This window comes from Anoplopoma fimbria, chromosome 20, assembly GCF_027596085.1.
Source record: "Anoplopoma fimbria isolate UVic2021 breed Golden Eagle Sablefish chromosome 20, Afim_UVic_2022, whole genome shotgun sequence".
NCBI lineage: Eukaryota > Metazoa > Chordata > Actinopteri > Perciformes > Anoplopomatidae > Anoplopoma > Anoplopoma fimbria.
This window is the reverse complement of record NC_072468.1, coordinates 5,094,951-5,120,457: the sequence shown is the minus strand read 5'-3', so window position 1 is coordinate 5,120,457 and position 25,507 is coordinate 5,094,951. Positions and strand designations below refer to the sequence as shown.

At 39.8% G+C, this 25,507-nt stretch overlaps 1 protein-coding gene across 2 annotated transcripts in view; it reads right to left on the bottom strand.

Moving 5' to 3' along the window:
- cobl (cordon-bleu WH2 repeat protein) overlaps positions 1-25,507 on the bottom strand; it is a 51,218-nt gene that overhangs the window by 10,449 nt on the left and 15,262 nt on the right. For both annotated transcript variants that reach the window (XM_054621096.1, XM_054621097.1), the window contains exons 3-10: positions 25,079-25,289; positions 22,937-23,165; positions 22,165-22,209; positions 21,477-21,565; positions 21,034-21,105; positions 15,358-15,540; positions 5,025-5,649; positions 1,572-1,730 (exon numbers count right to left, since the gene is read on the bottom strand). In XM_054621096.1, coding sequence (XP_054477071.1) covers positions 1,572-1,730; positions 5,025-5,649; positions 15,358-15,540; positions 21,034-21,105; positions 21,477-21,565; positions 22,165-22,209; positions 22,937-23,165; positions 25,079-25,289 — 1,613 coding nt within the window. The remainder of the gene's footprint in view (positions 1-1,571; positions 1,731-5,024; positions 5,650-15,357; positions 15,541-21,033; positions 21,106-21,476; positions 21,566-22,164; positions 22,210-22,936; positions 23,166-25,078; positions 25,290-25,507) is intronic.

Sequence of the window (25,507 nt, the reverse complement as noted above, 5' to 3'; positions counted from 1 at the left end):
GAGTTCTCCTTGGAAAAAGCTCTTTCATCTCATATGCTTATCTTTAAAATACACGAGGCACCACTACCTAAAAGCAACATGTCATTGATAGATTAACCTTCCCATAATGTTGCCAAAAGCAGCACACATTCATGCATACGATTTCTAAACCGAGCCACAACACCGCGAAGAGAGAGAGAGAAACATACGCTGTCCAACTATTGATCTGCAGATATCGCATTACCAAAATATTGGCTGATAGATATCGCATGGCCTTGCCTCATAGCCTCATTTGAGCATGTCACTCATCAATCACACTGTAACTGATACATTTAGGGTTTAGCTCATCTGCCATATAGTCTTCTGACCACATTCTGTGTGTCCACTTTGACCTCAGCTCTGATCTCATGCATAATCAATAACAACCTGCAAATCAAGATGAAATACAAAACCTCAAGTGGTATACATATATACATTTGTGTAAAAAAAAAAAAAAAAAAAAAAAAAAAAAAAAAAAAAAGGAGCGTCGTTTTAAGAGTGAAATTGGAGCGCACTACTTGTTTTCACTTGCTGCGCTTTGTGTATTCAACAGATTCTAATCCAAGCCATCACAAGGACAGATGCATTTTAGGTTACCGCAAAGGTACTTCTTTGATGGCATTGTGATACCAAGTGAAAACAAGTAAAAGAAATGAGGACGATTAAAATAATGGTAGCAACAAGACCTTGACGACATATATAAGAGTACAGAAGACACAATAGAATACGAGGGAATAGGAGGGTGGTGAACATCAGACGGAGGTCCAGAAGAAATAAGAAGGGGCCAAAAAGAAGCAAAGGGAACTGATTGGATTGGATTGTCAGATGATGATGAGAGGGTCAAGCCAGAGAGAGACTTCAGGAGTGTTTGGAGCGCAGACGCACAGGCCCACAGCAGTACACTGTAAAGCAGGGTGCGGGGTGGGGAGTAAAGAAAAGAACAGGTGAGATTTGAGATGGATAGAACTTTAGAACACTGCATTTAGCAGGGATGGCTAGGAAGAGCAAAACCTCATCATAAAGAAAGAAATTGATGGCAACAAAACAATAGCATTTTGGCCTTTTAGCCTGGTCATGCAAAGAAGAACACATAGAGAATCATAAGGTAGCGTACATAAGGTTTGACACCACTCAACAATGTACTCCATTATGCATCTAATATGTACTGTATAAAAGCAACAACAAATGCACTCAAGTTGATTGGTGTTGACCCCAACCTTGACCTTTTGGACCCAGAAGAAATAACAGGGCATAACAGGTTGACATTTATAGATATGAAGCACCTTGACCTCACATACGCCCAGTTTCACTTAACAACTCAGCTGCCCGGGGCTGCTGATGGAGAGAATGAAAGCATGTGAGGACAAAGTGCAGTATTCACATACACACACATACAAACAAAAAAGGTTTGGCAGTAAAGGATATTTGCAAAAAACACAAACTCGGATTGTGACGAATGAAATACAAGTTAGGGAACCAGAAGAGCAGCTTCTAGGAAAGAAAAGAAAGATAGAGAGTGAAGCAAAGGGAGAGGCCGTCCATCTGAAACCTACACTGGGGAGCTGCTTCCTCTGCCTCCATGGGACTCTGCTGGGAGTTGCTTTCTGTGGGCTCAATGGGAGGTGAGGACAAAGTAGGGGGTAGGACAAGCTGTGGTGGTTCCTGCCCCATGGAGCGACGAGGTTTGGTTGGCACTGGTCGATCAGCGGATACTGTGGGATAAACAGCATGCAGGCAGGGCAGGCACTGATGTTCATGTGGGTAATAAAAATGAGGAATGTGGCACAAACATCTTACATGCAAACGTCTTATCAAACTGAAAGTAGCACAGAAAACATTATGTAATCATCAAGATCTGTGTTTTTTGGGTTCTGGCAAAGTCTTGGCTGCTCTGTTTTTGTACTCTGCTTCTGAAGAGACTGCTTTTTAATCAAAATGTGGTTTCTTCATCGTCTGATTTTTCTGGTGATGAAGTTTGAGTTTCTGTTGGCAGAACTCCTTTCTTTGTCTCCAGAGCCATGGAGGTTATCACTGTTAAAAGTGCTGTAAGCTACTTTACAGTACATTCATTTGTAATGCTTTCCCATTGCTCCTGTGGACCTTGGCAGCAAACGTGAAATAAATTAAATGTGTGCCAGGAGTGGAACTGTTTGATTTAATACCATTACCAATCTTTAATACCATTACCAATCAGAGTCAATATGACATTTAGAATTTATACACTTTCAAAATCTGGCAGTTAAGTCTGCAGCTTTAGCTGATGTTACTGCCAGTTTACCGCTTGAAAACTGGATGCTTACATTTCCAGCGAAGCAAAATACAAAAGCTTTACTACTGTAGTCAGAGACAGAATAGCTACAGGTGATGACAATCAGTGATAGAAGGTAGCATTATGTGGATATTCAAATGTCATATGTGATTATTACTTAAGGGGTAAATCCTAGATTTTGTTGTAGCATTCGATAGCACTCCCATACCCCAGTATTTCCTCTCAATTTCATGCCAAAAAAGGGTACTAATGAGTTGATTAAACTCAATGTTGCTGCTAATGTAAGAAGAGGTAGTGAGAAAGAAAGTAAAGAGGACTTGAATACGGATGTGTAATATATGCAGACTACGATACACAAAGCTGATGCGAACGTGTGGACTGATGAATGGGACAAAGTCAATCCAGTTAACATATCTGGTTTGTGGGGGAAAATAACAATTAGTCTAACAGCATTGTTGAAATATAGCTACCTAAATGTCCGTATAAGACTTGTGATGCATCGGCGTGCTGTGTCTTAGTCAGCAGGTGCTGTCGGTGTGTTACTTTATCTGTTTACTCTGCTGTCGACGATCGGAAGGAACTGAAACAGCATGCAGGCCTGAGATGATAAACAACACTGGATCCCACACACGATTGAAACCTCTGTTCCTATTCATTAAACCCTAAAAATAAACCGGAGCTAATCTTTCAACGATTCAATCTGTTTTTTCCCTGCAAATCATTGCTGCTGTGATAACATGTTTCTCATAAAGAAAAACATAAATAAGCAGACACTGCACTAATGCCTTTGGTGCTCCACTAAATAACTGCATGATTAATGTGGACAGAGTCTGAAAAACACAAGTAGTTTATCAAATTGTCAATATCAACAAGTGGAGGGTGTGTTGATTAGATTCAAAGAGGAATCCCGAATTTACATTTACCCTGACTTTCCTACTTCAAGCTGAAGCTGTAGTGGAAGAGTATTAGCCAATTCTAGAGAAGCTAGAAGTTTTTTATTTACATTTAAGCTGTACAATATAAATAGCTAGGGTAAATAAAATGAACTAATAGCAGGCACTAGAAGCAAGCACTATAAACTAGCAATAGTATGAAACCAAGGTTTAAATTAATAAAAAATAGTATTGCTGTATTAATGCATTACTTTTAGTTTAATAGTATGAAGCTCCGCCTATATTTATTTAGAATCAGAGATCTTTATCATCACAAAGCTTCCCAAAGCAAATGCCATACAGTTTAAAGGCTGACATATACATACATTTTGCTTAAATGAAAGGCTAATAAAACCCTAAATAAAACCTATATAAAATAAAGACCAACTGATAACCTAATAAATTAACTGTGTACATTTCTTTCTCTGCCTATACAAGCAGAGCAGGGCACCACCCAACACTGTACGTGCAGGGTTTAGCTTTTCCAGCCCAAACGTGTGTACCAGCTATTCATTCGCTGCCAAATATGTACTGTTTATGTATAACAAAGTTCCGTTGTCAGGCTGCATCTAAGCAAATCTAGTTTATAGTCACTGCATGTGAAAAGTTGACGTTGAGGTTGTGTGCAGGACAAAATGGACTGTTAGAGAGTCAGTGGCTTTTCGGAATAAAACTATTTTACGCCGAATACCCATTTGAACTCTGAATGAGTACTTTCACTCACATTGTAAAGGGAAATAGAGAAGACTGAATATAGGGAGAGACAAAGCAGAGAGGAGAGAAGGTGTTGCACTGTCAGCAGTGTCAGGAGACGAGGGGAAAAAAGGGTAGCTAGGTCTCTAGATGTATAAATGATCCTCATGCTGTCTGTTCTTTCCTGACAAATGCAATAACCTCCTCATACTTCATCCTTTCTCTTGCTTTCATCTGCCTGTCCATCATCTCCTCTCCTTAAACCCCTCTAGTCCCCTTGTTTCCACCTTGCTACGCTGTCATCCCGCTGCCAAAACCTTCCCATGCTCCTTTCTCTGAACCTCATTCTGGTGCCCTCACCTTCCTCATCCTTTTTTTTTCTGAGGTCTACTACTCTCACATCTCTGCCCCTGTCAAGACACGACAGGCCTCTGCTGCAATCTCACTTTGCTACAGAGAAAGATCTAGGTTATAGAAAGATCAATACGAGGCCTGCTTTAGTTTAAGTAGATCTTGTTTAAATCTATGATGGATCTGTCTGTCTTTGCATCTGCCAGCTTTGAAGGTTTGTTTGAGTTGCTGCTTGCATATGAAAGAGAGAGAGAGAGAGGAATAAAGAGGGGGATCGAGAAAGAGAGAGGGGAGAGAGAGAGAGGGAAAAAAGAGAGAAAGATAAGAAGAACGTGAGAGATTGATAAGCGCAGGCAAGAGACAAGGACTGTATTGTCTCATAGGCTATGATGAAAACCAGCTCCACTAGTTCTTGTACCTCAACCATGACATGCACACACACACACACACACACACACACACACACACACACACACACACACACACACACACACACACACACACACACACGCACACACACACACACGCACAGAGTCTTTCACCAGGTTATGTACGTCATTCTTGACAGCTTAAGTTTCAGACGTTGCAGAAATGTGGCAGCTCATTTTTCTAAACTTCTACAGGTAACTTCAGAATGTTTTGCTTCTTTAACAAACAGAGAGAGTGTTTAGCATCACTGTGATGTTCACTTTCATTGTTTCTAAACTCTGTGTCAGATGCTAGTTTTGGAGTGTCTGTGATGCCATTTTAGAGATAGTTACCCATTGCGCTGTGTCTGTGTGTCTGGCTTTGTCTGTTCTCAACGTCGTCCAGTTTGAGGTGTAGGGCCATCTCGGCCTCCGACCTGGAGCTTGTGGCCAGGGTCGCTTCTTGATTTAATTTGGATGCTTCGCTGCTGGCCTTTTCCGATTCCTCCACCCTGTGGCTGGAGCTTTTCCTAGCGGGCTGGACCTGCACGGACCCGCTCGCTGTGCTGCTGGTGAGGCTGCTGCAGTAGGAAGCGGCCTGGTCTAGGTCATTGTCTGAATCGTTAAGGCTGTGGCTGAGTTCAGAGCTGGAATCCTGGATGGCCAGGCTATCAGTGGTGCTGCTGCTTGGTGTCGGGGAACTAGGGGTCGGGGTGGCGGCGTACACAGGTGAAGGGTTTACTGTTGTTTTCAAGGCGACTCGTTTCACCGTTTGCGTTACCACAGTGGTAGCAGAGACCGTGTTAGACTGTACTGCCTTGTTACGGAAGACTGGGGTTGGTGTTTCAGTAGCAGGGCTCTCAGGGGTGGAAGCGGCAGAGGTTGAAGTGTCGTCAGGGCCTGGGGAGATGGAAGCTGGGGTGGGAGGAGGGGCTGGGGCCTTTCTTTTCCTTTGCTGGCTTTCTGAGCCATCTCTGATCTGATGGGAAATAAGTGGAAGAAAAGGACAGAGACAGTAGAAAGTTAATTTATCTGAGCACCTTGTGTATTTGTCTGTGTGTTTGTTTGTTTGTGTGTGTGGTCCAACCATAAATCAGCCTGTCTACCAGAACTGAAGTTTAGTTTACTACCGAGTAATTAAATCAAGTGGAGTTCTGGAAGGCGTCTGAGTCACGAAATCAATCAGAGTGCCAAAATTCCTTTTAAATTACCCTACAACAAGATATAAAACATCTGGCAGTGACACGGTTCATTTGGTGCAGAGGTGTTGTGATAGTACATATTGTAACTGTATGGGTATTTTACTGTGATGTTTCTCAAAATATTTCAAGTAGAAATCAACCACTATTCAGATGTCATACTGTCCTGCTGAATGACTCATAATACTGAATCAATGAAGACTTCAGGGGTGAAGTGACAGCTCAGCTATTAGCAAAATGATGCAATTCATTCTGTGTGCAAACACAAAATGAAAACATCTCGAAACTCCATCTGAACCTGTTCACGTTCTCCAACACTCAGTCAATTCGGTTCCAACTAATTATTGGCATGTTACAACTTGAGTACCTTAGGCAAGAAGTCAAAGAAAGGGAAGAAATAAAATGACATCAAGTGAAATTTGGCTCAGTGGTAACATGTTCAACGGAATTCTTCAAATGGGTGTTTCAAAATATTAAGACTGCTTTCTGTGTTTCAAAATGATTGTGATGAAAATAAATGGGTTGTTGAGGATGTTTTTAAGATTTAGCTTGCAGGAGAGGAGGTTTGAGCAGGAGAGAGAGTGCAGAAAGGTGCAGATAGGATAAAACTATGAATTATTAACAAACTAAAAAGTGGAAAATGATCTGTTTTATTTATTACATGAGGAGATGAGACCATTCACACTCGCCTGGGCTAGTTGAACTCACTCTGTGTGAAGTCAGCTGTCTAAGAATCTGTTTTAAAGTGTCATGGACAGGTTTCAACAGTTAAGATGTCTTCTTTTTTCCTCAATTACTGCTGCTGAGTTGAACTTTTCTTCACTGTGAAACTCAACAGAGAACATGCCCGGAGTTGCGTGTAGCGTTGCATCATGAGGCAGGACAAAAGAGAGATCAGGCCACCTTGCCTTTCTGCAGGCAAATGGGTTCACACATGTGAACTCAATGAATTCCCTGCATGACATGCTATGGAAATCTAAATGGCCCCCCAACTGGTTGTCTTTCACTTCCTTGGTCTCCTGCTTCTCTCCCTCTCTGGCATTCAAACATACATGAATACAGACATACCAGTGGGTGTGGGCCAAAGTTGAAGCTGAAATGGATGACTGACTTGCCTATGAAGATAGATGTGTGTGCGTGTGTGGTGTGTGTGCATGCATGTGTGTTAGAATGTTTATGTGTGTGTTCCCTGCAGAGTGAAACATAAGACTGAAGCCAAACCTGCTATGAAAGGGAAGAACATGCACACTCTTCTGTATGATTGTTGGAGAACATACACTCTCTTGCATATACACACACATGAGAGGGAACAGTATATCTCATATCTCAGGCTGAGCCCTGGTGTATGGATTTGGGAGTTGTTAGGTGTTGCAGGGTTAAGCGTGTGCTTCTCTCATGGTCCTGATTGGCGCCATGCCTGGGAACGTAGCATGTACTTAAGATTGTTAGAGGCTGAAGGCAAGTCTCAAGACTGTATTACACTACATTCAAGGTCACACTATATGTTAAGTTAACCTGGCTATTTAATAGTATTATGTATACACTGTGTTTATATGTGTTGTTCACTGTTTTTACATTAGCAGCTTGTTTTTTCTTTTTTTCAAAATGTATTTTTTACAGAGGCGAATAGCTGTATATCCTCAGGATTTTTTTTTCTTTTCAGCGTTTGAGTCTTTTTTTTCTCTTTTTTTTTTAAGCATGTATGTCTGCAAGCTAGAGGCGGGATCTGGCCACTTCTGCTCATGTCTCAAGTCAACCATGTGTCATGGCAACACAAGTCCAGTCACAACAGAGCAAAGGTAAGCCAAAGTGTCAAGTGGATTTCCAAGGCCTGACAGTCTTAGTATAGTCAAGTCATGTTGCATTAAATCACAAGCAGAAACAATGCCAAATGAAATCAATGCAAAGGGGTGGAAGTGATGGATGAGTTCCCTATACAGACGTTATTTTACATTAAAAAATAAATAAAAATATATATACAAAAGATGGTGGAGCTATAGAAATCCATTGTGTAAAGACACAGAGATGCTAAACACCTTTGTTTTGAAATTGATTAATAATTTAGTAGATTTTTATTTAGGAAGGCCTTTGAGACAAAGAGTTTTTTCATTATCAAGATGAGCCAGATTCATGGATCATCTTCTGTTGTATTCAATAGCTACAGGGATACAAATAAATGAAGACCCTCCTCATTGTTTATCTTAATATATCATACTCGTACTAAAAGAAACTTATTTCCACTTATTTCTGCTGATTAACAAAGGCTGTAGGGACGTCATCAGCCACCATCTAATTATATTTGTTTCCATGCCAGGAACTCAACAAAGACAAAAATAGATATCTTAATGACAGCTAATCAAAGCTTTCCTGTTCTCTGCAGTGTTTTCCTCTCATAAATTGTGTTTGGACTGAAGACAGCTTGGGTCTATTATTGACGGTGAGAAGCTCTGCAGTAAAAAATGCTGTTGGCTTGTTTATTATTTCTTTATTCTAAATAAAATGTTTGCATAACTTAAAGGTCGTGGAGAGAATTAATTAAAAACATTGCGCACATTTATTTGTTCAATTTAAGCTGCAGCCAGAGTCTCTCCTACCAATCACAAGTGGACATGACAGAGCACTAAGCCAATCAATGTGAACATCAAAAACAAGCAGTTATTATCTAGCAACACGCTTCTTTGCTTTAACTCTTCTTGTTTGGTCTTGTGTAGGCTCTGAGTAAAGAACGATTGAGAAATTGCTCGTCATACGTTGGTACATTTAGTAAGAAATGCGCCGTAACAAAAGAGCATATAGAGGGGCATGCAAGGACAGTCTGGTGTGTCCATTAAATGTTCCACTCCATGGTTTCGAGAGGCCCCATGTTGGAGCATGTTGATCAGATAGGGCCACCCATGGAGGCTTCAACCTGGTGGCGTGACCATTCATCAGTTGTTTTGAAGGACTCTTGATGGGTGAGGGGCTTTGTTACAGGGCAACATTACCGCGCTAATGTGGAATGTGGAATGGAGTTTGTGTGTGTGTGTGTATGAGAGGGGGGTCACACTGTATATGTGGGTGCCTGTGCATGTCTAGAACATTCATATCTGCATGTGTGTGCGCAGATGTATGTATATGTATGAGCGTGTCAGCAGCTGAACTCTCTCAACACTGAGGGCACAGAGGTCAAAAACATCCTAACAGAAGACTGGAAGACAGTTAGTGTGTATGTGAGTGAGGGGGGGGGATGTGTGTTATAATGAACATGTGTGGGATGTATGATGAAAATAGTTTTATGTTAAATGTCTTAACAATGTGTGTGTGAAAGGGCGGCGGGGGGGGGGGTAGAAGAGGCTAGCTAAGGATAAGGAGACACATGGCTGACCCAGTTCCATTGTCGTCTACTTTGTCCTACTAACCCACAGAGATGTTTAGAAGTTAAGTTAGAGGAATCAGAGTAGACTGACATTTTAACGTTTAGAATTTTTCCTTGACAAATGACTTCTATGATTTATCAACCATCAAACCAAAGCAACAATAGCATTTAATTGCCACGCGAATAACAAAGGGTATTCACTGATTGCTTTCAAATTAAAATCCCCAACAGATCCATGATTAGTTTCCTCTCTAAAATTGCAATACATCCTGATTATCTGTTTGCTGTAAATCCACATGTATATAGGAAACACACACACACACACACACACGCACACACTCAGATACAGCCACACACGGTTGACACACACATACGTTCCCTCCATTTGTTCGTCCCATCTGCCCTGGCTGGTTTCATACACAAGATGTTTTGACAGTTCAAGTGCAAACAGACCCTGTCCTGCGTAGACAGCGTGTCAGGGTGCCCCTGACTCACACTTTCACAATCTTCAAGGTCAGTGCGTCACAAATAAAAAGCTTATTGTGCCGACCTCCAGTACACAGTTCACAGGACATGTCCTACATTACTGTGAAGAGTATTAATGTTGTTAGCAGGCATTTGTATGACAGAGGCCAGATTCAATAACAATACAAGAGCAAATTAGGTAAAAAATAATAATAATATATATATATATATATATATATATATATATATATATGTATATATTGCATGTTTTTGCATGAATGTTACATTTTCTAACACTAATGTACAATAATACTGATTTTCGTTTTCCATGAAAATCTTCTATCAATATTCTATAAAAAATAAGAATATATAATGTGTAACATAATCGCGTTATATTACATATTTTATCATTACATCAAGGCATTTTTGGCAATGTATATAAAATGTAAATTGCCCTAATAGAGCCAGAGAACCTGCTGTTTCATCTGTAGCACAAATTAACAAAAACAGCAGTTCTATAGAAAGGATGAAGGAGTTGGATAAGAGATGAACAGAGGAAGGGATGCTCCCAACTGATCCAAAAAAAAAAAAAAAAAATGTGTTTCTACAGAACAGGTGTAGAGATGCAGTGGATCAATGCTGCAAATGGGTAAACATCCTTCTCTATATCCTTCAAAACCTCCGGTGGCAGCTTAGGAACACACAGGCTACTTTCCTTCTTTCCGTCTTTGCTCTCTTGTTCTCTCACAGACTTTTATTTGAACCACATTTCTAACCACAAATAAAACAGGGACTAGCAGCGATGAAACCCACAGCTGACCTTCTTTATTATTGATGTTAAGTGGGGGGGGGCTTGAATTCATTGGGTGAAGCTGCGAGCAGATGACAAGTGTTGTAAAAGAGGCAAAACAGAGGGTATGCAGCAGAATCAAAGGTCATATTCAGGGGTAACAAAAACATTTAAAGAAAAAAAAAAGACAGATGGAAAAACAGACACAAAGAAAGGAAAATCCATAACAGGAACAGTCATTACTGAACACAGATCCAGCACCAACTTGTGTTTTGTCTGGCTGATTAAACCAGAGCTGTGCATTAGAGCAGATTAAAGTTAGCTACCGTTGTAGACAATTACGTGGCTGATGGATGGCTGTGAAAAATTAGCCTCCCTCTGCTGCCAACTCTCTACTTACACACAGTGACAGATCATCAGGAAGAAAAACCTAGCCAGCTCGATCAATCAAGAAGCCACACGGACACAGGCAGGAATGCAGAGAGTACAAAAACAAATTCATGCATCGCAGTAGCTGCGAGGTCAGTAGTGAGCAGGAAGCTCTGATTGTTTAACACATATGCACATATGAATACATACAATACATGACATGACTGCACACATATGTCCAGAGAGCTGTCCCAGACACAAAAACACGTAGAAAGCTTATTGATTAAAATACTAAAACTGTACTTCTGTCTCTCACAGTAAGGCAAACTGCCAACATTAAGATCTGATCAGCAATCACATAATGTCAGAGCTGCCTTTGGGCAAACCTTTATCAGATTTGACAACTGGATTACCCTTGATGTGCATGGTCCAGCATGGTTCATTTGTGTTCTTCCAACTGAGAAACATTTTAATTCCCCACATCATGGTTTCACAGCAAACAGATGTGCTGTAAATTGTGACTTGCTTCTCTTGCTCTGATCTCCCTCTCCTGGCTTTAGGTTTCACAGTTCACAGAGATGTTTTTGTATTGGACATAGCTTGATTGACTCATTTAAAATCTATTTAAAAGGGTTTTCCAAGTCTACATACATGTAATGCTGCCGATCATCTAATTTCTGGGCGGTCCAGGGAGATTAGTCCAGTGAGTGTTGTAGAAAGGCAAGTTAAATTAGCTTTGTCATTGGGTGACAGGAGTTCAAAAATGTCAGTTAAATGAATTACGGGAGCCGAGAAAGTGCAATGAAAATGGAAAGTCTTTAATAAGCTGTAGGTAATCCATTTCCGAACATTTGTAAACTTTTCCTACAGACTTACTGCCACTGATCTTATTACTACTTCACCTTCTGAACTTCAATACCGCTCATTCTCTATTGAACTTTTCCCTTATTGTGTCCTCAAGGTGAGGGTGGTGCTAAGGGCATACCAGCCAGATTTCATGCTGTACTGCATTTTGGAAAACATGATCCCAAAGCTTATACATAATTAATGTTGCACAACTAGAATAAAAACACACACGTATAAGACCTGATGTTACCTTACTTTGACTCTCTGTGACCCTCTAAGTAACTCACTTTCTCTCTTTTGGTCCTTATCATCTCTCTCATTCTCTGCTGCTTCAGTTGTCTGTCCTTATCTTACAGTCTCCCTCCACACACACAACACACACAGGCACAAATGCACTCAAGGAGCACCTTCTGTTACTGAGCATTGAAGCTGGAAGCTCAGAATTTCTCTGAAATCCTTTATCACAAGAGGCAATGTAGACACGGCTTTCTTTCCAAACCACAATATCAGTTTGTGAAAAATAACAAAAACAAGTTTGTGTTTCTCTGCACTCAATGTTCCAAAACATCATTTAAATCAGCGCTGCTCTCAGAAAGACAGACACAGCTTGTTGTTTTCTGAGCTGGAGCAACACAATTGTAAAGCTCTCTGACTCCACGATGACTCCAGCATGTGAAAGCATTTGATTCTCCTACAGTCAAAGATAGCTTTAGACTCTTCCTGGAACACTGCGTCATCTGTTTTTACTCCTGTTGCTATTCCCATCCTCACTACTGTATATATCAACCGGTCCCTCAGATATCAAGAAAGTAGAGAACTACTTTCATTACTGTTAATGAAATAAGAGAGTAAACAGATGTTAAAGTTTTTGTTTAAACACCCTGACATCAATCCATATTGTGTGTAAAATTGCTACATTGTATAAAAGATAAAATACAATGCTGCGACTGTAATGGTCACGCACTCTGATTAGTAAAAATCTTCCTGAATCTACCTATTGACTGCACAAATATATATGTGTGTGTATATATATATATATTTATGTATATATTTGGAACATCTCAACATAGACGACACCAACATAACATTCCAACATGTTAAGCTCATCCAAACTACTCAAGTAAGTACTTAAGTAAATTAAACGTAAGCCAACCAACATAAGGATAATGAAAGCAAAGAGTGCAAAGGAACGACCAAGAGTCAAATGTTATATATAGCAAAAAAATCCACTTAAATTGATCAATTGTGATCCACAGTCCACCATAAAGAGATCTGTGAGATGATGTTAATTCTAACTTTGATTTAAATGACTGCCCTAAGTAATCACGGCTTCTCCAAAGTCCATTTGGAGCATTTAGCTTCATTATAACAATCTCATCACCCTTATAGCTTATATTATGATGTCGATCTCTATTACTGTGTCTTCTAAGTCACAATTAGTTGACCACCTAAGCTTTTTTTTCTGGCTCAGAGGGAGGTCTAAAATGAGGACAGCCATCACAGAGAGCTGTCCGCAAGGGATCTTGCCTAATCCTGCTCTATCTTAAACACACACATTCTCAAACCGTATATACAGAGAGTATGTACATAAGGTGGGGTAGACTGAGAAAGTGTTTTTAGTTCAATGCAAATCTGAGTTAGCAAATTCAACACACAAAATGCACTGCACATTCGGTCTTCGATTGTGCTTCAGTTCTGTCGCACAAACTGCCCCACTTCCAGCCCATGACTTGTGGATAAACCTGTATATCTGAACTATTAAAACATAAACTTATAGCCTGACATCTTGACACTCTGCAGTGATGTGATTTATTGGATGTGGATAATTGTTCCACAGATCTGAGTCATGCATAGCTGTTTAATGCCAATGCCCCTGAGAAACTGTCCTCAGGAGACCTGGCTGCTATGATTCCCTTCACTGTCATGAAACTAAATCCTTTTAATCACAACACAGGCCTCGCATGCTGCTAACACCTCACACCTCTGTGATGTCCTCAGATGGCGCTGGCTAATCACATACACCCTCCTTGTGAAACAAAGTCAAGCAGTCAATAAATCATTTTAACTTTCCATTGATTCATTAATCTATTTATCAATAGGGTGACAACTTAAGTGTTAAAACTTGCACATTAAACAGACATGTTGCTATTCTGTTGTTCTTGTATATAAGATATACAGTACGTGTCACTTGTTGACTGAACTGTTGATAAGACCAGTTGAACACATGGACAGCCTGTCTTCAATCTCTCAACCGGAGAAAGCAGAAAGGCGTTTTGGCACTGCAGTATGACCGTGCAACGTGTGGCTGTGCATGAATATACATGAGACAGACAGGGTGATGGAGAAATCTATTATTAGACCAGTCATCAAGTCCTCAGATGACCTTTTTAACTGTGAATCTGCTCTTGTGTCTCTCAGTGGTGTCTCAGTACTTCAGCCCTGGTTTCTGTCATCTGGTGGACAGAGAAATGATCTGCACAGCAACTATCTACAGTACTAAAAACAATCACAGCAGCTTTAAGGAGCTTCTTAAAAGAGTCACAATTCAAGAAAAGAGAAAAGACTAAACATCTATTATTTGGTTGAAATGAAGTAATTTAGAATTTCAGCTGACAATCAAAACTAGCCATAGTTATACTTTCTGAAATGGTCCACTGGTAGCTACATAATTGTTAAACTTACCCTACCGTTATCGAGTTCAGTGGGCAGATAATGGAATATTTTGGTTTAGCTGAAGTTAACACGAATTATATTAAAGATAGCCTCTTTGGGAATACACCTCGACTGAAATGAATTATAATCAGTGTGCTTTTGTGGCATTATTTAATTACTGTCTACTATTAAGAACAACAGATATTATGAACCAGATTATCCAGGCTTGTTTTTACACTTTCATTGATTTAATATTTTCATCATAACTTTCTCAGAATGTTTTCTCCTCCTCCACTCTCGGTTCAGTCTAGTTAATTAAGCTAAAGAGGAAAACATGGAACATTTCCATGCCGTCCTGAGAACAAAATTTCCTCTCGATAACAATCCAGCAAGAACACTTGCTTCTTCGAAAAAACAAAGCGTATTATTGTAAGGAGGGAGGAAGGATGTTTGTTGCTTAACAACATTTCCCAGCATGCTGCCATAACACTATAATGAGACTGCAGGGAGCTGTTTCTCTAATGCAGAAGACACAGGTCACTCTGACCTTGAAGAGCTGATGAGGACAAAACACCCAAAGGAAAGGCGTCGTCGAACATATCGCAGCTTTTCAGATGTACTACTTCAGTCATTTCTGAGAGCGGAGGGATTTAGATTTGTTTACATAATTGCGCCATTCCTAAGCAAAAAAAAAGGTATTATGTAACATCATTATAATCCCAATCAAACATTGTTTGGGAACGTATGTGTGTCTGAAGTATGTCTTCATACAATAATACATGTATTTCTGTATGTCTTTTCTTGTTTGTGAGTTTGTACATTTTTGTGTTTGTCCTGCAGGTATGAATTAGTGCTTTTACTGCGCTGGATGTACTGTGTATGAGGTTTAACACACAATTTAGAACCCAGCTTTATGTCATGATGTAAAGCACTGAAATAACCCATGAAGTCTCTGTTAGTAGTATGCTTCATTTCATGAATGTGTCTAAATCTGCTCCTAAATCATCTCACCTCATAGCTCTCACAGCTAGTGTATCCCATGGTGGGTGTTGGGGCTCTGGGTAGTGCTGGGGCCCTCCTCTTCTTGGTATCGGCCTTGGGAGACATCCTGGGTATGTTCATGACAGACTGAGACTGGCCTAAGGTGCTGGGCCGATCTTCTACGCTGGGGACCCCTGACGCAGTGGACAGACCCTGTGGGTGATGTCAAAATAAAGAGGGTGCGGTAAGTCTGATGCATATGGATGCAAGTGTACACATGAACAAAAAATGTATAGGAGATTTAAGGACACTATCAATCTCAAGTGTTTCAGACACACGAGCACTGAGTTATAGGTGTATAAATTGGTCATGTTGCTGTTGTGCCATCCATAATTGAAATGCCTTAAAGGATTCCCCTTAGTGATCTCTGCCTTTCTAGAGGCTGTTAGAAGCATTTAGCTTTGTAGATTAGCTTTTTAGATTTTAAAGCTTATATTATGATTTCAATCATATTATATATCAATTATGACATATTGTAAGTCACAGTAATACAAAAAGAACAACAAAACAAACAAAGAATACAAATCAACAGGCCAACAAAATGTAATTGAAAACTGTTACATAGTAAGATATCCTGCTAACTAACTAACAAGCGTTGACATAAATCATATCAATGGTTATTTTGATTTTAAGGGTTGATTTTATGGTTAAAAAGCTGACAGCTGTGTCATAAGCATTTATTTAGTACCTAGATACATTTTTAAACTGATCTCAGAGGGAGATCCCTACTCCCCTCATTTACAGTGTATTCAAGATAAAAAAAAAAAATAAAAACAGGAAAATACTACGCATGCAATCACTATTTCTGAAGGTTTTGTCCATTCTTCAGTCACAACAATTATTGCAATATTAATTTGACGAAGTTGAAAGTGTAACCCTATTTTCAAAGGGTGGCTGCTTCTGACCAAAGCATTGCAACAAGAAAATGGTTTTCAATAACTGATCAAAGAGAGCCCAAAGTGCTCCTGAAAATCTGAGTCTCCCCATGGCTCAGCTTGGTACAGAGCCCTGGCACAACGGGGGAACCAAACCATGACTCACACCCCAATGATCTAAGAAAAGAACCGTGTTTAAAAGCAGATTAATTGATGCGTTCAGACAATGCCTGGATACGAAATAAAAAGGAGAGCAAAAAAAAAAAGAACATAATGTTCAGGTCATTAGAATTAATTGGACCCAAGGTTAGAACATCTCACAGTGGGGAGGGATGGGAAAGGAACAGAAAAAAAGGCCTTGAGTGGAGTAGCAGGCATGTCTGCAGCTTTTTTCACATTGGGGATATTTCACAATGTATAAATATATTATGTATTATAATATTATTTTGATTGTTGCAGCACGCAAAATACTATTCTAGTGTTGTGTTGCGTTGCGTTGCACTAAACTTAAAGAGCTAGTGTGTAGCAAAATATATTTGTACTGTTTGTACTATTGAGCAATATAAAAGTCACCACTATGAAAATGCAAAATAACAAAATATCCCAACACCATGGCACTTGTGTAAAAATCTTACAGTGACTATAACACCTGGTATATCTATGACTCACAAACACAAACATTACGGAAACAAATGACTTAAAAAATACATTCAAGCAGATTAACACAGTACAATTTAAGGTTACAGCAGAAAAAAGAAAATGGCGATCTAAAATATTAAATAAAAGTATTTACTGTCAGTTTTCCCCTATGCTGTGTGACTGACAGAGGTAAGAGCAGGGTGAGGGGGAGGTGAGGTAGATGGCAGACGGGGATCGACAGAACAAAAAAAAGAGATCTTGAAGGATGTGAAGGATTGATGTGATTTCTATTTGGAATCCTAAAGAAAGAGGAGCTTGCTTTCACCTTTCCAAAAAATAATGTTCAAAGCAGAAAATGTTTCATCTGCTCTGTTCTACTCCTTCCCTCTGGTAAACAATCTGACATCTGTCAAAACAGTGACAGAGGGAGAGAGAACGGTTTCAAACGTACTGCAGCATTTGGGGGGAAACCCAAACTAACAGTGTCCTCATCATTACAAAGCGCGTATTTTCAAATGAGCGTATTGAACTTCTGCAGAACTTCTTCATAAGGGACAAGATTTAAATACCATATTTTAGCGCTTTTATGACCGAACCTCCTACAAACCACACATGCAAATGTTAAATTATCTAGCAGTCTATAAATATGTCAGAATCCCTCCCTACTAATCACACTAAGAGTTAATCTAACTTCAGCATAGAGGAGACGTTCTCCTCAAAAGTAAATGAATGGCAACTCGCAGTTGATCTATATATTAAGAAGACTTACAGGCGTAGCTGAATACATGTGATTGAGGAAGACAAAATAAAATACAGAAAAGATAAAAGTTGCTAAAGGAACAACTCCTGAATGAAAAGCAATGTGTCACTGCCCTCTATGGTTGAAAGTTGAAAGTCTGTTTCACCTCTGATGGGTGTGGTCAGAAGTGTGAACTTCTAAACCTGTAACCACGCCCAACAGTGATGTCATGGTGTAAAAGGGCCACTGGAAGTCATCGAAGACAAGATTTCTAGTTAGAATACTCTTTAAACACAAGCACATACATAGATATAGTACTACAATGGCCCATAAACAGATGACAGTTCAACTGCTTGTGTGTTAATTGTGAGAGTAAAAATTTAATGTGGGAGCTGCATGGTGGTGTAGTGTCTAGAATTGTCACCTCAAAGCAAGAGGGACCCAGGTGTGATCCCAGGGCTGCACGGCCCCTCTCTGGGTGGAGTTTGCATGTTTTCACCATGTTTGCGTGTTTTTTCCCCATTTTTTTCCCCACTTAGGTTAATTAATTAATCTAAATTGCCTGTAGGTGTGACTGTGAGCTGATAGTTGTTTGTCTATATGTCTGTCTGTCTATGTTTGTCAGCCCTGTTATAGTCTGAGTGCATCTTTGTGCCATATTTTAATATCTATTAACCAGAAATGCATTTCATCTGTGCCTGGAGTATTAATATTATTAAAAGTATTAATGACGCACAGAAATCCTCGAAAACTTGAAATTTGCGATAATTATAACCTTATAAGCTTCGAGATCACAGTTGTGAGGCTCCCAAATTTTGTGATTGTACTTCATTGCTGTGATGAGGAGGATGGAACAGATAGGACACACTTAATAGTTTAAAAAATTGGTTTACTCATATGCCTAAAAGTTGGAACAAATCTCTGCCTCCTTGAGAATGTTGGTTATGGCCAATTTGCTACTCTGAGATACTTGATAAATACAGGCCAATCAAAAGTAAACTAATATATATCAATAAAAAAAGAAGAGAAAAAAAAAGAAAAATCATGCACATTTTGCCTCTTATAAGTGAGTTTGCTTCAGAATCAGCGCCGCCCCATAACATGATGCTCTCTGACCATGTTCATGTTTCAAGACCACACACGCACACGCGCACACACACACACACACACACACACACACACACACACACACACACACACACACACACACACACACACAGTAGTTTAGCCCCTAATGAACAATTAGAGATAAGAGGCTGGGCTTTTAGTGCTAATGTAGCCAAGGTAGGGGTAATCTGATGCCTTTAGGCTGATAACACTGTGTCTATATGTGTGTGTGTGTCTGTGTGTGTTTGCTTGTGTGCATGAACGCATGCATGTGGTCTGATAAAAGTCCCTAGCTGAGTAACAATCATATCAGAAAAAGCCCAGCTGCAATAAAGCCTACTGGTAATGGCTGAAAAATAGCAATATGAATAAATATATATCACCATCTTATACATTTCATTTCTTTTAAATACGTTCACATCAAACAAATGCCACTTACTCTGTCTAATTCATGCTCCGTTATGGTATTTTCTTTTGTTCTCCCTGTCATCGTTCATTATTTCCTTTAGAAGGAAAATGTGTTGACAGAAGTATCTGATGTAGACATTCAAAAGAAGATGAGGGAGAGCCTAAATAAAGCTTAGATCTTGAAGAAAAGGATGATAATGGTGAGGACGAAAACAATTCAATGTTGACGAGACATATGCTCGATGTTGAAGTAAATGCTGAGAACAAAGCGGTAGAAGGGTGGAGTAGTCCTTCCAGAAGCTTTGAGCTTGGCCGGACAGAGAAAGAGAACCAGAGTGAGCCGGGTGCATTTTTTTTTTTTTTTTTTTTTTTTTACAGCTAATGCAATCAAATGCCATCGTGATCTGAGATAAACCACAGATGGCTGCTGCTGAACTGAAGTTCATGGCTTTAAAATCAAATTTCCATGATTAAGTTACAGATCTAACAGGTAGAGAGAGCTGCTTGACGCAGCGTCTAAATGTGCGTCTGGTGAAACATGGATTTAAAAACGCCACACATACACTGGAGTGGTTGTTGGGAGATTATATTGTGGTTACACTTTGTTGTGAATCTCCTCAAAGCTGGTCACACCAGTCATATGGGCTTCTGTGTACATGTATCCTTCTTGGTCCTCGAGCAAATAAAATAAACATCATCACCCAACACTTTTCCCTTTTCTCATTCAGTACTTATTTGTAGGGAAGATAAGTCAGTGTGAGCTAGAACTGCAGGCAGCACTGTTAATTCTCCTCTTTGGACCAGAGTGCTAACAAACTGCTGACTAATCTTCTGGAGACATTTGCTGCCCTCTGGAGGGCATCAGTGCACATTACACAACTAAATAAACATCGTATAGGAGCAACAATTATGTAGGCCATTTCTGTAAACATTGCCCTGAGCCTACACAAATATTTAAATCTGGCATATTTCTCGCCACCTACAGCTTGTGAATTAAACTTAGTTTTTACTATTTCAAACAATTGTCCTACAACATCAACTGATGGGATAATTAGTCAAACAATTTATCGATTTATCATTTACTCCATAAAATGTGTCAAATAACTAGGGACCATGTTGCTATGGGATCACACCTGCTGCGATGCCAAATCAGGCTAGGAGCATAGACTCAGGGGGCTGGTTGCAATGGCCCTTCCCCATTTCCTACCCGCATTCATCAAGCACCCTTTACCAGACCACACTCTTCACCTCTCCTACTCTGCATTCACTTGGATGTCATGAACACAAAACATTTTGTGACTGTATTCAATGACAAAATCTGTCCACAGAAAGACAGACAGAAATACAATCTCCTGGTAAAGTATTCAAAACCGCTTCCGTGGTAGTTCCCGCTACAGTAGTTGTCTCCAGTACTTCATAGTGTTTCATCTCAATCTACCATGAAGTTGAATAGAGCAGGCATGCAGAATATTATTTTAAAAAACATTATTTACCCAGGTTTAAACAGAGCACCCTTTAATATTAATGCCATATCAAAGTATCAGCAGCCATGCAATATATGGACAAAACAGGAACCCCCAAACCAGGTGATAAAACCCAATACTACTGACTACTGCAATAGGAAGAACTACTTTGTGTAATTTGTCCAATTTGTTTTGCTATGTGTCAAAGAAGTGTTGATCCAGCCCTGTGTTAATGTTTGTTGTTTGTGCTGGTACTGGTTTGTATTATATTGTACGGGTGTTCCTGTTATTCTGTCCAGAGTATATGATTGGAATGCTTCAGAGACGAGTTAAGGTGAAATCACAATAAAACCAAATCCCACTTTGATTTATTTTATCACACCTGGACACTGTCAGATGTGTTAGTAGTACTTACATTAGATTGAGTGTCTGTTATTTGGATAACTTTATCATCACAGTCATCCATGTCCATAGATGTTGTGTCAGTCTGCAAACGGAAGGCACATCTAACATGCAGCATTCAACTGTTCAGCAATGCAGTTAGCCTGCCTCGGCTAATCTGAGTAAGTATGAACGGCATGCACCACTAAAAGTTATTTTGTTGATTATTACACAACCACATATTTCTCACGAGACTTGTGCTAATGAGTCATTGCTAAACTTAGTGGACAGTTATAATGACATTAGAGGGGCTGTTAGTTCTATAAATACAATGCATCATTGTGTATGTATGACCAATGTCAACTTTGACAATAAAACATTATTACACTGCTAAAAGAGAAATTATTAAAGAGGGAGAAGAATACTAAAATATTTACAAATTGCCAAAAAAGCATCAACAGAGATCTGGAGTCTTACCTTGGTTTTCCTCTTGCTGAATTTGAAGATACCCAAGAGGCCCTTTTTCTCTGCTCTGTCCAAACTGGTAGTACTGGAGCAGAAGGAGTCTATGAGAAGAAAAAGAGGAAGAGGAGGAGGAGGAGAGGAGTTGGACATGATAGTGTCAGTGACTCATAAAAGCAAAGTAAATAAGACAGGTTCAGTCTTAGAAAAAGTTTATGAGGAATTTAGTAGACATTAGTGCCAAATGATCACAGCATGCAAAGGTTATAATAAGTTAACAACAACATTTCGAGTGGGATTGCAAAGACAGTGGGATACTGTGATTCATATGATAGCCAATATATTTTCTTTACTTCATTTGTATGCTCCTTAATTAGTCGTTTAAAACAGTTTTGAATGGTCTACATACTCCACCTGTTTTCATTCACAAAGAACTGCATAGAATAATCTTCTGAGTTTCATCAGCAGAGGGCGCTATAGCTTTAATTTTCTCAAAGACCACCTCTGTCTAACCTTCATCGTCCACAACGCAGTAAGTAAGAATGTGTCATGATAATGTGTCTTTGAACTGGAAATAATTTCTTTGAGACGGGTGAGTAAAAAAGCAGTAGGGTTAATAAGCAAGCAGCATTACTTTGGGTTAAACAGCTACATGGTTGGAACCAGCAACACTAAGACAGACAAGACTTATCATGACTAATACCTGAGTAGTTAAGAAGTGGCGCAGAAGCCCTTTTAGGCTGGAGAACTGGAAAACACAACAAGCTTTAAAAACACATTAAGTCATTTATTGGATATCTGACCTGCATCAAAAAGAATCAACCGATCTCTTGTATTTGCACTTTTGTAGCACCACAACACAGTTGGAAACCACTTTGTGTATTTAAACAAATCATGACACGAAGTAAAAAACTTATCAACACGTATATTTTCCTTGATAAACCAGGCTCCATGTCTTTCATGATAATAGTGAAAGATTGAATGCTAAAATAGAAACCATTATGTAATAGTGTTTGACCATAAAAAGTGAGTAATGTTCTAAATGTTCTTGCTTATATCCGTCATGACCATAAACCACAAGCTTTTCCTCTGTGATCACCCTCTGTGACAAGAACAGTATCTGGAAATATCCATGGGTGTGGACTGTTACCATGGCAATAAGACATAATATCAGATCTTACAGACCATAATTCAACTTACTACAAGATTAAGGATGCAAATTCAAATTATTGTAGCCCCAGAGACACATTGTATTTACCAAGGTTCATTTAGATGAAAATATTATACGAAACACAAAACATAAAGAGAAAGCTTATATTTGTGTTTATGCTCTGTCGTACCTGCTACCGGTTAAACCATTAGTGACTCTGACTGACTAGAATCAGGTCAACAAATATTTACATGCTGAGTAATATAGAAGTGACTGAACCCTAAATAGAAAATCACGGAGACAGAATCAAGTGGGGAAGGTTTACCTAGACTCTGATTGTGTACGTAGAGCTCCTTGATCCCCAGCTCTGTTAAGGTTTTGTCCAGCGGCAACTCGTGGCGACTGATGCTGTCCTTCAGGAGCAGAACATGTGCAGGCTCAAACTCACACTTGTCACAGATGACTGGTACCAGAGCCTGGAGTGGTAAAAACGGGTTGACCCGTACCACTGCCTTCTGGCTGCCGTGGTAGTTCACCATCAAACGCACCGTTTTCTGATGTAGAGAGGGAAGAAATGAGACAAAAAGAATCAAAGCTTGATGACTGATCTAGCAGTGAGATCTTAATGACAACGATCATAATATCAATAAATAAATGTTGAACATAATAACCAAAGAGCACACAGTATAGATAGACTGAATGAGTTATAAAGTAATAAACAAAACCTGTGAAATGTAAAACATGTGGAAAGGAGAGAAGCAGAGAAAGAGAGAAAGACATCAAAACACGCAAAGATACTTTAACAATGAGTAACTTAAGGTTAGACTTTGGTTGCTGACAAAAGGACCATTTAATAGACCAAAGATGATGATATCTGTGTGCGTATGCGTGTACATTCAGGCATGTGATCTTGGATGTGTATGTGTGTATTTAGGTAGTCAAACCTACACATTATGCAGTGTTCTATTATGGCGACAGAAGTGCCACTTCCTACGGCGGTCTTTATCACTAAGTGGTTCACCTCAGCCTCTATAAAAACACACTCAAGTCAAGTGCCTGAAATATTCATAAAATGCCTCTTCTTGCGCAGGCTTCTGCTAAAGGTAAAAACTTCCCCAGAAAGACATTAGTTTCACTGTCAAAACTTTCAGAAAAGATGACAGAATAGTCAGACATTAGAGTGGTACAGCTGTCCTTTGTTTATCTTAAAGTTAGGTGAGGAGTTTGGTGTTGCTCGACAAAAGTCATGGACATTTTTTTTAAAATCAACAGGTTTTTTACTTTGGGGAGTGTGTGTAGTGCTGAAATCTTCTGTTTATCTCACTGGTGATTCTCCAGGTGTTGGTCCTCTGACAGATAAACTAACAGAGGCAGGCAATGACATGCAGTCGTGTACCTATGCACCTTGATGGAGGTACAGTAACACTTCATCACAATCAAAAAGAAGCTTGCATGTCATGTCAGGTATTTACGCCAAAAGTTAGTATAGATGTGTTTTTAGGGTTCTAAAACACATTAGTGCATGGCAATGCATCAACCTTGTATTGTATCTTATTGAAATGTCTTTTTTTACATTTTGTCCCTCGATTTTTATCAATGAGGGTAGATTTTAAGTAAGAATCACCTCTGAATGTCATATTAGACTGCATTCATTGGTGTAGACTGATAAAACAGAGAACAGTGATGACGGAGAGCACTGTCTGAAATAGTGTCAGTGTTTGGCCTGAGGCCAGGCGGGGTCAAAGGGAGAGAGAGCAGCCAGTGAGCCCTGAGAAGAGCAGAGAAATAATGCATGGTAACTAAAGGTAAGGCACTCATCAAATATTCAAACTGTAGGAGGAGAGCAGAGGAGAGGCAGAGAAAAAGGGTGAGACAAAGAGACTAATGCTCAGTAGAAATAAGTTCAGATAGACAAGTGAGCTGTAAAAACCGAGGACAACAAGACCGGTGATAAAGACGAAAAAAGGCACACTTAGACTGAAAAACCAGTGTATAAGAACTGACTCCAGTGTCATGCGAGGCCAGTTAATCCCAACTGGCTTCCTACCTTAGCATTGGCCCTTACAGGTTTCACTGGCCTTTCTTTCTGCCAGCCGTCAGAGGTAAAAGGTAGAGAGAGGAGGGACGGATATTACATAAGGCTACATGGTAAGGAGCTATGCAGGCTGGACTGTCATATTAAATGCTTTTTCACTGTCATTCTAGACTACATTAAAAAAAAAACATGGATAGCTTTGGGGTATTTATTTGTTTCTTGTTATCGGGGACACTCTAATTGTTTCATTTGCATAATATGTTAACATATTAGATGTCACTTTGTCAAAGCCCACGGGAATCCAAGCCAAGCCTAACCGAACCTAATTTGAACAGATTTTATATCTGCTGTGACATGTATAAAATCCCTAAATACAAAGCAGAGGGCAAAAAGAACATACATATCACAGCGTCAGGCTCCGCTGTAACTCACCTCTGGCACTTTGGGCGCCGGTCTGCGCACCACTCTGTCCTCCCAGACTTTCTCCTTGATGAGGACGCAGGCCACGTTGAGGGAGCCCAGCAGAGCGTTGGGCTTGAACCCCAAAGAGTGGCCCTCGGGCGACAACAGCTCCAGGGTGTGCAGTGACGGATTCAGATGGTGGCGGCTACACAGCTCGACCAGCAGGTCCATCAGCGCCTTACTGAGGGAGGGAGGGAGGGAGGGAGGAGGAAGAGACAGAAAGTGAAAGAGAGAGGGGGGGAAGAGGGTGGGGGGAGGGAAGGGAGGAAAAGGAGGGAGTTTGGAAGAATGAACAAAAGGAGGAGATGGGGAGGCGAGGGAGAATAAGAGGGAGGCAGGAGAGAAGATAAGGTAACAAAGCCTAACTAGCTTTAGTTCCGCTAAAGAGAATAGTAATAA